Source organism: Pleurodeles waltl, chromosome 8, assembly GCF_031143425.1.
Source record: "Pleurodeles waltl isolate 20211129_DDA chromosome 8, aPleWal1.hap1.20221129, whole genome shotgun sequence".
In the NCBI taxonomy this organism is placed as follows: Eukaryota; Metazoa; Chordata; class Amphibia; order Caudata; family Salamandridae; genus Pleurodeles; species Pleurodeles waltl.
Genome location: NC_090447.1, coordinates 857646047 through 857662712, shown reverse-complemented (window position 1 = coordinate 857662712; position 16666 = coordinate 857646047). Strand labels below are relative to the sequence as shown.

The window sequence follows — 16666 nt, the reverse complement described above, 5'->3', positions numbered from 1 at the left end:
TGTTTCATTTGCTTGAAGGAGCCAGAGTTACAATGTTGCAGAAGGCATCTTGCTTCTTTGTTGCAGCTTGTGGGGTCCTGAAGAGTCCAGATGCAGCTTCTTCAGTGAGAAGTCGAAGTGGAGGATGCAGAGGATTCATGCTGGAGGCTTGCAACCGGAATCTGAGGAACCACCCAAGAGAGAGACCCTAAGTAGCCCTGAAAGGGGGAATTTGTCACCTAGCTGGGTGACCACCTATCATGAGGGGGCTCTGATGTCACCTGCTGGCACTGGCCACTCAAATGCTCCCAGAGTTCCCTGCCAACCTTAAATCCAAGATGGCAAAACCCAGGGACCCTCTGGAAGAGCTCTGAGCACCACCCCTGGGGGTGGTGATGGACAGGGGAGTGGCCACTTCCCTTTCCTTTGTTCAGTTTTGTGCTAGAGCAGGGACTATGGGTCCCTGAACTGGTGTAGACTTATTTATGCAAGGAGGGAACCAAATGTGCCCTTCAAAGCATTTCCAGTGGCTTGGGGAGGCTACCCCTCCCAAGTCTGGAAGGTCTATTTTCAAAGGGAGAGGGTGTAACACCCCTCTCCCAAAGGAAATCCTTTGTTCTGCCTTCCTGGGCTTGAGTTTTTCAAGCAACAGGAGGGCTGAAACCTGTCTGGGAGGTGGCAACATCTTGGATTGCCTGGAAACCCTCAGAAGGCTGAAATGGCAATACTGTGGGTCCTCTAAGGAGCCCCCAGAGTGCATGGAATCATACAACCAATGCTTGCAAAAGACTTGGGGTATAATTCCAACCTGTTTGATACTAAACATGCCTATGTTCGGAGTTACTATTGTGTAGCTGGACATAGGTAGTAACCTATGTCCAGTACACGTGTAAAATTGCGTCCCCGCACTCACAAAGTCTGGGAAAATGGGCCTGGAGTTCGTAGGGGCACCTCTGCTGGTGCAGGGATGCCCTCACACACAAGTACTTTGCTCTCTCCCCTCTCTGGGCTAGAAGGCCTACCATAGGGGTGACTTATAAGTGACCTGGTGTAGTGAAAAATGGTGCTGTAAGGGTGCTTGCACCTTTTCACACAGGCTGCAATGGCAGTCTTGCAGAAGCCTTTGCATGGGCTCCCTATGGGTGGCAAAATATATGCTGCAGCCCACAGGGATCCCCTGGAACCCCAATGCCCTGGGTACCTAGGTACCATATACTAGAGACTTATAAGGGGGCACCAGTGTGCCAATTGTGGGTGAAATACAGCATTTTGGGAGAGACAGCATAATCACTGGGCTCCTGTTTAGCAGGATCCCAGTGAACACAGTCAAGCACATTGACATCAGGCAGAAAAAGGGGGTAACCATGCCAAGAAAGAGTGTACTTTCCTACACTTTCGGACCCACTTCCGCCTGGAATGCTGGACTGTGGAATAGAGGACATTCTACCTCTCCTGTGTGAAATGCTGAACATGTCTTTCATGACAGGGCAGACACCCTCTAACTGGAAACATACCACTGTTGTACCTCTTTTAAAGAAACCTACATTAGATCCGGCCAAGCCAGATAATTTTAGGCCCATCTCCTTGCTCCCGTTCTTCTCTAAAGTAGCGGAAAGCATGTCAATCAGCAGCTGATAGGGTTCTTAGAGGACAAAGAGCTCTTACATGAGACCCAATCCGAGTTTCGACCTCTGTACTCCATTGAGGAATCGTGCTACTGCTCGCCTCTGAGGCTCCTTATAGATGGGGCAAGACTGCTCTGCTGGTAATGCTATACCTGAGTGCGGCCTTTGACACCGCTTCCCATAGCCTTCTCCTTGAACAGCTCTGGCTGTACGGTGTCGAGGGTCTTGCTCTGACTTTGCATGTTTTCTTCAAAACCGCACCTTTCACCTAAAAAACAAAGGTTACAGGAAAGTTATAGTTAGGCTCACATTTTAAATGTACAAATCCATAGAAATTCACTTGTTAGAGTTAACTCAAGTAACTGTAACTCGTGTCCTACAGTAACTATAACTTGCACCCTCGCCATGCACAGCTAATTACCCCACAAATTACAGCACTCATGACATCTTTGATTACATCACTGGTAATTTCAACAGAATAATTGCAGTAAAATATTTATGGCAGTGGCGCAAGGTATAATTACCTTAGGGCACAATTTATAGTTTCTCGAGATAGCTTGAACTATAACAGGTGAACTTCTATGATTCTGTATGTTTAAAATGTGAGTCTAACTACAACATCAGGTTACCTATAATAATTTTACCACATGTATGTCTTTATCACGCATGCCATTACCATGAAAATGTAAGTATTTTAGAGGTAAGTATAAACCCATCATAAATTATATTTATACATATAGAAGGGTTTATACTTACCTGTCAAATACTTACATTTTTGTGGTTAAAAAGTAATTTCAAAGACTTTCGTTGTAAAGACGCATTTGTTGTTCCGGCGTGGTTGTGAAGGTATGCGTTGCAAAGGCATGCGTGGTTCCGACATACAACCCTATGACAGGCGCAAATACCAGTAAAAGCCAGACGTTAGTCTCACATGCTCAGCTGCCTATATGTGCACAAGTATATGCTCCCATTTGTTTGTAACTAACTTGGAGGTCCTTACACTAGCTGCACACCACTATAAACACTGGCAGTTATCATTCAGTCCATTTCCACTACATTTACTGAGGCTCAGGCAATGAAACTAAGTAAAAGAAAAACAAATAAAAAACTGAGTAGTCAGAAAGAAAAATCCAGAGGAATTAAATGGGGGAACCCACTTTGTTAGAAGCACTCACTCACCCTTTCACTCAGGACTCAGACATTCAAATCAAATACTCACTCAGTTATTCACTCAATGGCTCACCAAGGCACTCAACCCGCTACTTACCACACCGAAACACTCTAACACACAATTGAACACACACCTGCCTACTAATTCTAGATACCTGGAAATTGAGATACTCAACTGAGACACTGACTTAAGACTCTCAAAGAGATCCAACATAACAGTAACACACTCATTAACAAGATATATCTTTCCCCCTTAATGCAATTGCAGACAAAATGAGAGTCCTCTTGTAATTTAAATGCAAACCTTAGCAAAGCCAAAAGGCCTGGCTCTAATGGACATGGCATGCATGGTTACATTGATCCTGACATACTAGCTAGTTTTGATAAATCAATCAGGTTCTGGGGAAAAAGTATATTTCTAAATACCAGGGCACAATGTAGTATAGTTTTTGATATTCGTTTTCCTAAAGTTACCTGTAACTTTTTTGTGGATGTGACAGATGTGAAATTAACATGCTGGGAATTCAATATGGTTTAGTTCCTACAAAAAACGCACATTTTTTTTTTCTCTTCTCGCTTCTCATGACTAGCTAACGTGATAGGATTTCATTTCATTTTTTGTGGTATTTACCCTGTCAATTTGTATATTAAAAATATTCAGCTATAGGGCAGGGGAAGTGTTAGAAATGGGGTCGCTAGTTGGAAGAGGTGTACACCCTTGTCCAAAGGGGGAACACAATCATAGTCAGGGTAAGTCACAACACAATCCAAATTATCCTGTGCCTACCCTCTGGTAGCTTGGCACTGAGCAGTCATGATTAGCTAAGAAGGCAATGTGTAAAGTATTTGTGCAATAAATCATACAGTAACAAAGTGAAAACACCACAAAAATACATGCCACTGGTTTAGAAAAATAGATAATATTTAACTGAATAAATAAGGTCAAAACAACAAAGATCCAATAAACACAAGTTGAAATATCACTTTTAAAAGGTTTAAAAGAGTCTCAATCCTTAGAAATAAATAGTTGTCTCTTTGTTACACACAGTACCTGGGGTGCATAAAAAAATAACGACGCACAGAGACTGCAGAGGAGGAGATGCATGGAAAAATAAGATGTTGTGTCGAATTTTCTGATGTGGCACAAACAATGCGTAGTTTCTTTCGACACTGCAAGGGGTTCGAGTAATTTTCGGCATGCAGGCTGGTTCCATACTGCGATGCAGGATATTTTGACACCCAGGGACTATGCGTTGAAAATCCTTGACATGCTGGATTGAGGAGCAGGTGCTGCGTCCATCCAGTAGGCGATGCGTCAAGTTTTCCATCATAAGGAAGATGCTGCGTCAAATTCCCAGTCGGGAAGCCAGTGCTGCGTCGTTCCGGTCAGCTGTCCAGCGATTTCTCAGCCGCAATGCAGCCTTTGCGTCAATTTCCGACACACAAGGAGTTTCTTGAAGAGGTGAAGGCTTTGTGGGCCCTGAGACATCAAAAACAGGAGGCAAGCTCAATCCAAGCCTTTGGAGAGCACTTTTGGGGACGGCAGTGTCCTTCCAGCAAAGTCAGAGGCCAGCAGGGCAGCAGTCCTTTCCAGCAAAGCAGTCCAGATGAGTCCTTTGGGAAGCCAACCAGCTCTTCTGACATGGTACTGGTGTAGGTCCAGAAGTGTCTGACTTGGTGGGGTCAGAAAACCACTTTATATACCCAAAAATGCCTTTGAAGTGGGAGAGACTTCAAGAGTGGTTTTGAAGTGCACAAGTTCCCCTTTCAGCCCAGTCCTGACTGCCAGGATCCCAGTGGGGGATATCCGTCCTTTGTGTGAGGGCAGGACACTTGCCTTTGAAATATTGTCAGGCCCTTCACCCTTCCAGCCCAGAAAGATCCATTCAGTATGCAGATGAATGCAGATGTGACTGAGTGTCCTGTCTTTGTGGTTGTCTGGGTGAAATGCACAAGGGAAATGTCAACCAGCACAGACCAGACGTTGATTGGAGACAAGCTGTAAGGCACAGATGGTTTTAAGTACAGAGAAATGCTCACTTTCTAAAAGTGGCGTTTCTAAAATAGAAATATATGGAATGTAACCTCACCAATAAGCAGGATTTTCTATTACCATTCTGGCCATACTAAATATGACCTGGTTACCCCTTTCAGATCAGAATCTACCACTCAAAATGTATATGAGGACAGTCCTAATGCTAGTATATCAAAGTAGCAGGCCTAACAGTAGTGGAAAACTAATTTAGAAGGTTTTTTTTTTTTTTTTTTAACCAGGACATATAAAACACATGTACATGTCCTGCCTTTTACCTACATAGCACCCTGTCCTATGGGTTGTCTAGGGCCTACCTTAGGGGTGACTTGTATGTAGAAAAAGGGGAGTTTGAGGCTTGGCATGTACTTTTAAATGCCAGGTCGAAGTGGCAGGCCTGAGACATGATTAAGGGGCTACTTATGTGGGTGGCACAATCAGTGTTGCAGGCCGATTAGTAGCATTTAATTTACAGGCCCTAGGAAAATATAGTGCACTTTACTAGGCACTTATAAGTAAATCAAATTTGCCAACTGGGGATGAACCGATGTTAAGGGAGAGAGCATATGCACTTTAGCAGTGGTTAGCTGTGGTAAAGTGTGCAGAGTCCTAAAACTAGCAAAAACAGTGTCAGAAAAGTGGAGGGAGGCAGGCAAAAAGTTGGGGGGTCACCACCCTAAAGCTGTTAGGTCTAACTGAAAGCAACAGTAATTTTGTTAAGTCAGCCATAACTGTTTGCTGTCCCACATGAGTTACCTTTTAAGATTTTGGCTACAGCATGTAATCGGTGTCAGTTGAAGTTCTTGTAATTTAAAAAAAAACAAAGAAGCTTATAAATGGGTAGAGCCAATTACGAACCAATACTTAGCATTTGTTGGTGTTCTCTTCACTCCAGTATCTTTGCTTCTTACTGGTCATGCCTCATGCTTCCTGCCAGATGCTCACCTTCTCCTGCAGTCTTCTTTGGGCTTCTGTCCACGCCGAAGAGCACGGACGCAGCAAAGTTTCCTCTTTGCAGCCAGTGTCCTTCAACTGGCCGCGTGCTGCTCCAGGTACTTTTTTTCTTTTTTATAAACTTTTGGCCATGCAGTCTTACAGTGCATTGCACTATTCAGGCTTCCCCCAACTCCTGCTGATTGTTTGCCTACCAACACCCCCCCCCCCCCACACTGTCCATCCCACCTCCACACCACCATGACGTCCATTTACCCTGACAGTTTTGATCCTCCCCCCCACCGGCACAGTAGTTCAGCATGTCACAGGCTTTTTTCTGCAATTTTATAGCACACAATTGACCCTAAAGTACTGCTCGCTTCACATGAATACCAGTTATGTTACACAAGGACATTCTTATTTTGCATGTGCTCCCCATAGAGGCGAAGTCAGTTTACCTTCACCGGTGCAGTTCAGTAAATGGAGCCATGCACGAGGGTGAAGAGTGACCCTGTGGGAGTCTTTGCATTGGCTACTGCATAGTCAGGTTAAATGACTTGCTCCATGGCCATGTATGTAACAAAATGCTTCCAGTTTTAGCTGCAAAGCATAGTTGCCTTCTTGGAATTAGCTTTTTATCCCCTTCTAGAAAGGCTCTTCTGTCATGAATGACGCTTCTGAAGTAGTATTTGCAAGCATTATGAGTGCCATCAAAATGGCTCAGTGGGTTACTGCGCTAGCTACAGAGACAGCCATAAAATCATTACTGTTTTAAAAAAAAATCTGTAGTGTATACACGGCACTGTGTTTCCACTCCTCACCTGTCTATTTGTCCCCACCCCATCTGTTTTCTCCCACCCCCTGCCCATTTAGCCCACCACTCCCACCCCCACTGTTAATTTTGCCCCTTCCAGTGCTTTTTTTTTACACATATGCTGTGCAACATGTCTTAAATGGAAAAAACTGTCAGACACGCTCAACTCCGGCCACATCATAGCAGTTTATTTTTTTATCAGCCATATTGCACAGCAGCTCAAACTGCAGTGCACGAGCTCAAAAAAACAAAAAAAAAGGACAACAAAATCAATAGATCTCGCAAAGGCTAAACCTACTGGCTTTGTCAATGGTTGTTGGTTATGCTTTCTTATCAGCGTACATTTGTCCCAACTTAGTTTTGAGTACTGTAGAACTTTTGGACTTGTCTATCAATTGCTCAGTAGAAAAGATCACAGGGTACTAAAGTAATCACCCTTCTGTTGGCCAAGTATAAGCTCATGTACCCTAAGTATCCACTTTATTTTAATTACTACAAGGAATGGTGAATCTTAATAGAAACCTATGAAACATTTTGCAGCTATAAATGTACACAAATCATGGCACGGAGTGAATACAAAGATATGCATAAGTTAAACAGATTTATTAGAAAGATAATGCATGACGGAAAAACTGATCCATTTAATATTTCACTGGTAAACAATTTATACAAACACTATCGGACTTACAATGATTTTAAAATCAATGTGCAAAGTTTCCTACTTCCTCTTAGTCAGTACATTGGCATTTTGCCAAATGCAAAAATATATTGGTATAAATATCTTACGTAAAATAAATATTAAAATGCACACAAATAAGATCATCAGGAGCTGAAAAACAACAAACCTACAATATGTTTGTAAAGTACCTGGTCCCATCAGAGCGGAAAGGAACACACATTACATTATACAGGTCTGTTACAGCCTCAAACCGTGACAATGTACACATTCAAAGTGAATGAGTTCTTCAACCGTTGCTTTCCTCAAAAAACACATGTATATAAAGGCATATTTTCGTTTACTTATGCAAAATTAATAAATCGCCATTAAATGTATATTTTTATCATACGGTGCGAAAACGTTAATCATATCACACCAAAAGTATACAAAGTGCATAGTTTCATAAACCAGACTCAGAAAAGTAAAACTAAAAACAGTATAATGTAACAATTATAAATCATTGGCGTGGACTCCAAAGGAAAGCGCAGACTTTTACATAGATTTTGTCTTACGTCCAGCAAAATTGAATTTGCTAACGTCTTTACATGTTCTGGCAACTGTCCTTGCAACAGAAGCGAAGATCACACTCCCGTTCTCAGCCCCTAACTCAGAACCTTCTCCATAGGTGACCCTGGGGTTAATGGATATTATAAAGAAAATACAAGCATCGTTCCATCACTAATTCTTGTAAAGTTTATCCTTATGATTTACTGTAGCAGTTGCCCATTTACCAACATGGTTCTTAGGTGAAACGTAACCTATTGTGCTATATAACTCGCCATACCATGACTTTCCCTTTGCGTTCCTTCAGCGCCCATTTGATAAGCCTAGAAGGACACTTTTTTTTAGGTGTCTGTAGCCGAGGGGACAGCTTTGTAACCAATAATTGAAGAAATGTCTGGCATGGGCTTTTGGTGATCCCTTTGTACTTTCTTTGATGGCTTTCAGGCCCATCTCATTTCACTAATTCTGATTCAATGTTTTTCTGCCCTATTCTGGTGTATGACTGCAACTGGAGTATTGTGCTTTCACCGTCTTCTTCACTAAATACATTCTTTCACTGACTTTCATGTGCATGATTCTGTGGCATTCGACTTTTTGCACTCAAGCGAAGTTCATTGGCCCTTTCTCTTTAACTCTGTTCACCCGGCTTTCTCTGTGCCTGGATATCACAATCTGCTGCCTCCCACCAATTCTCTCTCTCCCTGTTCCTCGTACCTACATCCCCACACTGTCCTCGCATTGTGAATCTGCCCCCTTGTCCAGGATTCACACTGGAACTTAGACACAAAAAATATCGACTCCAATTTTCTTCTGTTATTGGCTTGTCTAATGCATGTTTGTCATCCAGGTATTGATAATCGGAACAGCGCTAGAAGGCAATTTTTAAATAGTATTGTCTATACTTCATTTATGTTCCACTATGTCTAAATGTTGCAGATAATTACAAAAAAATACGAATGGGTAGCCTGACCAAAATGCGACCCGATCTCCAAATGGTACAATATTAAAGTATAAAGAGAAGATTATTTCAAGATGGTCACGCTGTGAAGCTGCTTCTGCCAGTACTTGTGCAGCAAACAAGCATTGGCCAACCCAATATCGGCGACTGGCAATTCTATAAATATTATATTGTGGTTGAAATTCCTCTCCTGTGCTATACATCAAAATAAAGCAAATAATCTGTCCGACTGCCTGAACAGAATTTCTAATCTAAACCTTGTATTTGGCGGTAAATTAGCTGTAATTATACACAAATAAATAAAAATAAAAAAATCTCAAACACTGATTTAAGACTCCAGACATCTCCTTGTTTCAATACCCATTACTTATTTTCATATGTGAACTTTGCTCAACAAATAGTGAAGTAGTTTACATCAAAACTGTAGGAGTAATACAATTGATAACAGCGAACCTGTTATACAAGGCAAACTGATCAGTATACTTGCAAAGGTAGAAGTAACAACCATGAAATGCTCAAACAGGAAAAAGCATAGTTCTTGCTTGTGCATACTGGTAATAGATAAGAAAGCATAATGGCACTGAATGATTTAATGCTTAATTCAGTACCCCATTTTCAAAATTAGGACTGGGAACGCTTGTTAAGCTATCTTTAAACTAACTAGATATTTGTAAATAATTACATTTATCAAAGCAGCTATGCACAGACATTGCATGTGAATGCACTGTATGATCATTTACAGTCTAGAAGGAAGGATACGCAGAATTTTCATGAGGTTTGTAGTTAAGTCTACAAGCTATTATAATAACGGTGGTGCTGCGGACTCAAGAAAACTTGCTACTTCCATTTGGAAGGACTGAAAACTTATTTTTGAACTAGAAAGTAAACTGGCCATGGCTAAAAGGTACAGCACGTGGGCAAACAGGCATGCCTGTACCAACGTTGCTTCCGGAGATGAAGCTGCACACATCATTTGCCAGGTAGAGTTGGTTTGTACAGACTGGCACCGTTGATGGTTAAAGTGGGTTATAGGTTGAGAGGTGCATGTTGAAATTGTGAAACAAGATCAGAATGGAAAGGCTGAAGCCGCTATAAGGACAACTGCTGCCCGTTTAGCTGCTGTTACCACATAAGGGAACAGATACTGCATTAAGAAAAATACTGTGAAGGACAATCGAATCAGAAGCCGAGCTTCAAACAAATCATTTTACTGAACCTCCTTGCCAATTTAACATGTGTTTGGGAAGATTCCCCAAAAGAAAAATGACTCCATAAGATATTCCGCATAGCACAAGTAGCTGCCCTTAATAAGCAAGCAATGACAAATCGACACCATAGATCTATAACGGGATGCAAGGTCTAGCTACAGGAGTAGGGACGTTAAGCTTTCTTTGAATAGCACTGGACTGTCTGTCCCGTAGCAACACATTTTGCGGGAAACTTGCTAGCGGGAATGCTTACCATGCAGGTGTTCCATAAGCTTTCATAAATACAGAAGACACATATTCAGTGATATAAAAAAAGTGTGACCTGCTTGCCTCCTTCTCCAGAAGAAAATGTGCGCTAACCCTAGAGAAAGATTGCGGAGATCACTAAAGCTCTAGTTGAAATGAATCAGCTTACATGCATCAGAATGTTTTAGTAAATTCGAGAATCAGTAAAACCCTCAAATCATTTCGCTATGCATTTTAGCAATTAGCTTTTTTTTTTTTTCAGGAGAATACAGAATTTGCACTTTAACAGTCACTGGACATGGATATTAATAAGCCATTTTGCTCTTCTCAATATCCGAATAGCTTGTGTGGAGTAATTAGTTTCTGAAAGCAATTTTATTTGGTACATAAAATAATTAATAAGTATTTCAAACTGGAAGTGTAAATGTAAATGTAAATTAGCACTTGTATAGCGCACTACTCACCCGTTAGGGTCTCAAGGCGCTGTACTCATACCACTATGGAACCCCTCCTGGCTTTTCCCTGTGAGGTGCCCACTCCTGAGCACCCCCAGTGTGAAGCCAGGCATCCAAGCGCTGTTGGGGCCGTTGTGGAGATTAAGCAAGCTATTGCCCAGAGTTGCAGAGTGGGACCCATGAATTAGATTAGGCACCGAGGCGAGAATTATCTGGTCAAGGGGAATTGAGCCCAAGACCTGACGAAGCGGGACTTGAACCCTGGTCTTGAGCCAGATCTCTGCTTCAGGGTCTGCCGCTCTAACCATTGAGCCACACTTCTCCACAAGTGCACTTGGTGATGAGCCCGATGCTTTACATATAGGTCCTCATGACTTTGGCAAGTGATGGAGGCCGCCTGCCAAAGTCCTGTGTCGGGATGAATGCATATGCAGCCGTCCCTCCACGGTACCTATTATGAGCTTCCTGCTGGCTTGGCGGGTAGAAACAGCATTTCCACCCCCTAGCTCGGCAGGAAACACACCACAACATTGATGCTGGCTCGTAATAGAGCCGGCGGCAACGTTGTGGTGCGTTGGGTGCGACAGCACCCGTCGCGCTTTTCACTGCTCGTAATTTGGGCAGTGAAAAGTGCGAAGGAGCTGTCCATGGGAACCCCTGCACTGCCCATGCCAAGTGCAGGGGTCCCCACGGGATACCTGGTCCCCCTTTTCTGCCAGCCTTTGCACAGCGGTGAGACCACCATGCAAAGGCTGGCAGAAACGTGGGTTGTAATCTGGAGGGCATCTGATTGAGACTGCTAGCACCGCCAGGCCTAGCTGGCTGGCTGGCGGCACCGGCGGTCGGACCAAGGAGGTTTTGCCACGGTCATAATATGGCAGTTGGACTGCCCCTGTCAAGGCGGTCCGAGCGCCACTGCGAGTCTGGCAGTCCATGGCCTGCTAGATTCGTAATGAAGCCCATAGTCTCTTTACCCAGCCTGACCAGAGGTGTCAAGCACACCCTCAAAACACTACAGGACTAACAAGAGTGTGATTCTCAATTTTATGTACAAGACGATAATAACTTTTAGAACTGCCTACCGTGTTGAGGGTTCCATGATCAGCAAATGTAATACATTTTAACAGATGTTCTTCTTTTGTCATTGAAGGCAATCTGCAACTAGACTTTGGTACTTGGGCGAACATACCAGATATGGAGTTCAAGCCAAGGATAAAGGAACAAGATCTTGCATGGGAAATAGATACATCCTATCAGAAACCGGAGAGGGACCATGCAGGTATGGATGTGGAATGTTGATTGGGCACAGGACACAGCCAGTCTTCTTTCTGCACAGGCCACAGAACTTACCAGAGCTAGAATCTGAAGCTTTTTAATGGCAAGACTTAGTGGATGCCAGAAGTTGAAGGAGAAAAAGTAATAGGGTTGGCCTTACTGTACAGCTATCATTTTCTAAAACAGACGTGGGGATGATTTAGGGTCTAACTATAACCTGAGCTCATGGACCTGGACACAGTTGTGGCACAAAAATGTTTGTCAACACTCCTGTTGTGACTACGCAAGTGTTTGCCAGCTGCAGAATCTCACATGTTAAAAAGATGAAATGATTGTTACCGAATGCAGCAGTATAAAGACAGCCTATTCGGTAGTGGAAGCTTAAATCTCAAGAGCCCTTTGTATGGGTGGCTCTGTATTCTCACAGGGCCCATACGAAAAGAAGATTAGCAGACCCATTATATTCATCCTGTAAATATGTGTGTCAGCACTGAAAGAATATGAAGGGAGCTAAACATGCGGCAAAACGCTTTTAAGGCTGAGCTATAGATCAAGTCACTGCAAAGTTTCTGCTGCAGAGAATACACCTGATGGAAGCATAAACTAAATGGAATTAGCGTACTGAAAGTCAAAAAAACATGTACACTAAGAAAACCTGGACAATCTCATTTGTAGATGAAAAGTGTTGGAAATTACCCTTTCTGCAAGGTCACCTTCCTCCGCATATTTTTCTGACCCTAAGTTTGTTGGTTTTAGGACTTTGGGCCCCTTACCACTGCTCAACAGTGCTAACGTGCATGTGCTCTCTCCTCTAAACATGGCAACATTGGCTTAACCACAACTGGCATATTTAATCTACTTGTAAGTCCCTAGTAATGTGCACTACGTGTGCCCAAGGGCCTGTAAATCAAATGCTACTGGTGAGCCTTTAGCACTGATCGTGCCACCCACTGCTCTAGCACTTTAAACAGGACTCAGACCTGCCACTGAAGCGCCTGTGTGTGCAGTTTTAAACTGACATTTCGACCTGGCAAGTGCACCCACTTGCCAGGTCCAAACCTTCCTTTTTATTACATGTAAGTCACCCGTAAGATAGGCCCTAGTTAGCCCCAAAGCAGGGTGCAGTGTATTTAAAAGCTGGACATGTACTTTTAAGTTTCACATGTCCTGGTAGTGAAGAACTGCTAGATTAGTTGTTCACTATTGCAAGGCCTATACCCCCCATTGGATAATATTGGGATTACCGCAACAAACGATTTCAGAGGAAGAATATTTTTCCAACTGTGGTTCCAACTACCTCAATACCATGTGGACTGTGCTTTACAAAACTGCTTAACTGCTTTACAGCCACTTTGTGCATAAATAGCGCAGGATTACTGGAGTACGTTGGTGATTCTGCCACATTGTTTTTCTGAACTTTGTCAATAGTATTTTGTAGATTTACATGTTTGTTTTTATATGGTGATGTATACTTTATATTACTTCCCTATATCTTGATGTATCCTTTGTATTATTTCCCTATATCTTGATGTATAGTTTGTATTGTACTTTGTATGTGTAATCATTTATAGATTGAAGGGTAGGATTGTGTGAGCTAACAATAAACTGTGGAAAGAATTCTAGATAAAAGTAATGACTAGTTTCCGGTGATTAATTTAGGTTCTCAGTGATGTGATAATTTACATATGTTTTTCCCTATTGTATGCCATTTCATATGAAGCTTGGTTTATAGCCGAGGCTCAGTGGGGTTACAAAGGCTTTCCCTGGTATGGTGAGGTCAGGTTCAGGAGAAAAAGCAACAATGGACACAGGAGTAACCCAACATTGTTACATACAGTTAGGCTTCATTAATGTAGAAGTTAATAACAGGCATAAACCCTCAACAAAAATGTTTTATGTGCTCACTGCCATGTGCCTGCTTCATAGATTGTACACACAAAAATATGAATCGAAATTCTGTGGTTATAGTGAAAAATAAATATTGAAGGCATTTTGATGGCTAGGCACCATGGAGACCTCAGGAGTGAAATTAAACCCCCCTGAAGCCTGCGGCCCCACCCTTCAGGGGGTTGCCATTCAACCTAAGGCCGAAATCATCTACAAGACATGGAGTTTCGGGGCCCCTTACTACGTTCTGAGGTTCCCATCATCTTGTGCTACGCCTCTAAAGGCCCACTGTAAAATGTTTTCAACTGGAATGACAACTTGAATGATTTGTGACCAAATAAGAATCGAGAGAGCGAAACTAGAATGAAAAAATTAAAGAGCAAAGATCAAGGATTGAGCAAAGAGAAAACTTGTGAAAAATGAACAGCGAAGAGTATACAAGGAACAGCAAATATTGACAGAACCAATAGGTCTGCCTTATATGTGCAACTACTTCATTGATTGTCTTCTTGTGAGGATGACTAATACTGATTCATTGGTTAAAACAACGGGTATATGTGCAAGTGCATGGACAAATGAGTGCATGATTACAAGAATGGATGCTTCGATAAATGAGAGCATGAAAGGAAGACATGGTAAAGGCAGTCTTTGGAGACTGGGGGCAGTAAGTGGAGCAGTCTGGGAGAATGGGCAGTGTACTGGGTACAGTCAGAGAAAATGTGACTGTGTGCATTGAAAAGGGGTTGCATGGATGGATATTTGAGTTATTTAATTGATGAATGACTAGATAATTGGTAAGTGCATGAATGAAGAGTGTAAAGGGCAATATATGGGAGCAAGTGCATGGTACAAGGGAAGGGTAGAGTGGTGAAGCTAAAGCCTGGAGGGGAGCACTGTGCGAGTAATGTGCTGGGTGAGGGTAATTTGGGAGAAAGGTAAGGCTGAGCATTTACATTAGGAGGCTCCATTTTGCCCCATTTCAGACATCAAGGACGTGGGGGGGGGGGGGGGCAACCCTTTTATTTTGCTGGGGTTCACTTAGACACTTTTAGTGCTTGCCTTATGAAGGGCAAAGATAAAAAGACCAGAACCACATGCTCTCTGTAAGGAAGGGAATCCCAGGGTTAGGCAGTGTGGGGCTCACTATTATATGCAGATGATCTAATTACCATTGTTTGCTTTGGGGTTGTGGAAAAACCAAGGTTTTTTTCTAGAGAGGTGGAATATCATATTCCATGGAAGGCGAACTAGGCATGTCCAGAGCCTATTGCTTCAGTTAAGCACTCATCCGCTTGAAGGTTTCTTGTAGAAAATAGGCAGCAAGGTGTAAAAGTAGCTTGCAACCGACAGCTTGCAGCATCTGCTTTCAACTTCATATAGGACATGCAAATTCAAGGGCTGGGCCAAACTAGTGAGCCCCTGGCACTGTAGCCATAACATCTTCAGCGTCAATGTAACGTAAGATGCTGCGAATGTTGCGTATGTAAACATACCTAAAATGTCCACAGTCTGAATAGGGCACTTTGACAATGTCTTTTTTTTTTTTTTTTTTTTTAACGAAACTAGCCCTTTTTGGCAGAATACAACTTTTTTTTTATATAAATCAAAGTACATTAGATGTACGTCATTGGATATTTCTAGGCCGTTTTGCCCACAGCACAATGAAATAACTGTTGACGTTCCCACGAATAGAACAAGCGACCCTGAATAAACCAGTGCTTAGAACATTTTCAATGTCAAGTTCTTCCCTAGCTGCAATACAACAAAGCTGCTAATGAGGTTAGGGCTTGGGCTTAGGAACACTCTTTGATACGGTCACATGCAGAGGTTTAATTGGCTTCATTCTCATATCTTCGGCGTTTGTGTAGCACGTGGTGAAGATTACTGTGGAAGAGGAAATGCCTCCAAGCCATTTTCTGCATTATTCCAGTTGTGAAAATATTCGCTGTACCATTCAACTAAGAAAGAAATAAAGAGAAAAAATATTAATAGCACTGCATTTACATAACGATGCGAGGCAGTAACTGCATACATTACTTAGATATTATCCTCATTAATCCTAATTGTCTTCACCACTGTATTATTTGTAAAAAAACAAATAGGATAAAAGGTGTTGGCAATCCCACAATACCCCTGTCAAAGTAAATTTCTGGAACGAGGATAAAACCACTAAAGACATGGCAGGGCCAGAGGGTAACTATGTTCTGTGAAGAGCAAGAGTAGGCCTGGGGGTAATACTAACTACTGTAAGTAATCTTAGAAACAGCTCACATTCCGGCTACATCCCAGTTTATACAGAGTAAGGCACACCAAAGGAGAATACATGTCTTTAAACCATCCAGAGATATTGATAACAACAACAACAACCCTTGCACTTCATTTATTTCATGACTGAGGTACTTTAGTACTAAGCATGAAGACCGAGACCCACTGTTCTAAGAGATTCATGGCACACAAACGCATGAATGGATTGTTGTGTTTTACATCATTATTTTTATAGTGTGGTTACTATGTTTTGTATATGAAATGATGCTGGACAAGTTACTTACCTTTGCTGATGGCTTATCTGGTAGAGACAAAATCTAGTTGCAGATTCCTTACCTTAGAATTTCCCCCAGGTGTTATGCTGGATCCTGAGATTTTTCTCAAGCAGTACCCCTGCGCGCCATTAGATGGCGTCAATTGGCTCTGCGTTCGTCATCTGCACCAGATATGACGTCCAGGGTCCTATATAGGTGCCACTTTGGCACAGTGGCGCCAGTTTATTTTCATGACTTTCCATGTCATAAGAGCAGAGCCATGAAAAACACTGACCACTGACGTGTCAAAACTAGAGCCCTGAAAAGGGAGGCTCTGTCCCTA

The 16666-nt window shown here is 42.4% G+C and overlaps 1 protein-coding gene across 1 annotated transcript in view; it reads right to left on the bottom strand.

The window, feature by feature from the left end:
• Window positions 1-6726: 6726 nt before the first annotated feature.
• Window positions 6727-16666, bottom strand: part of TGDS (TDP-glucose 4,6-dehydratase) — a 377842-nt gene continuing 367902 nt past the window's right edge. Inside the window, exon 12 of the mRNA XM_069205136.1 lies at window positions 6727-15762. Within this exon, the coding sequence (XP_069061237.1) occupies window positions 15686-15762 (77 nt within the window). The 3' untranslated portion in view covers window positions 6727-15685. The remainder of the gene's footprint in view (window positions 15763-16666) is intronic.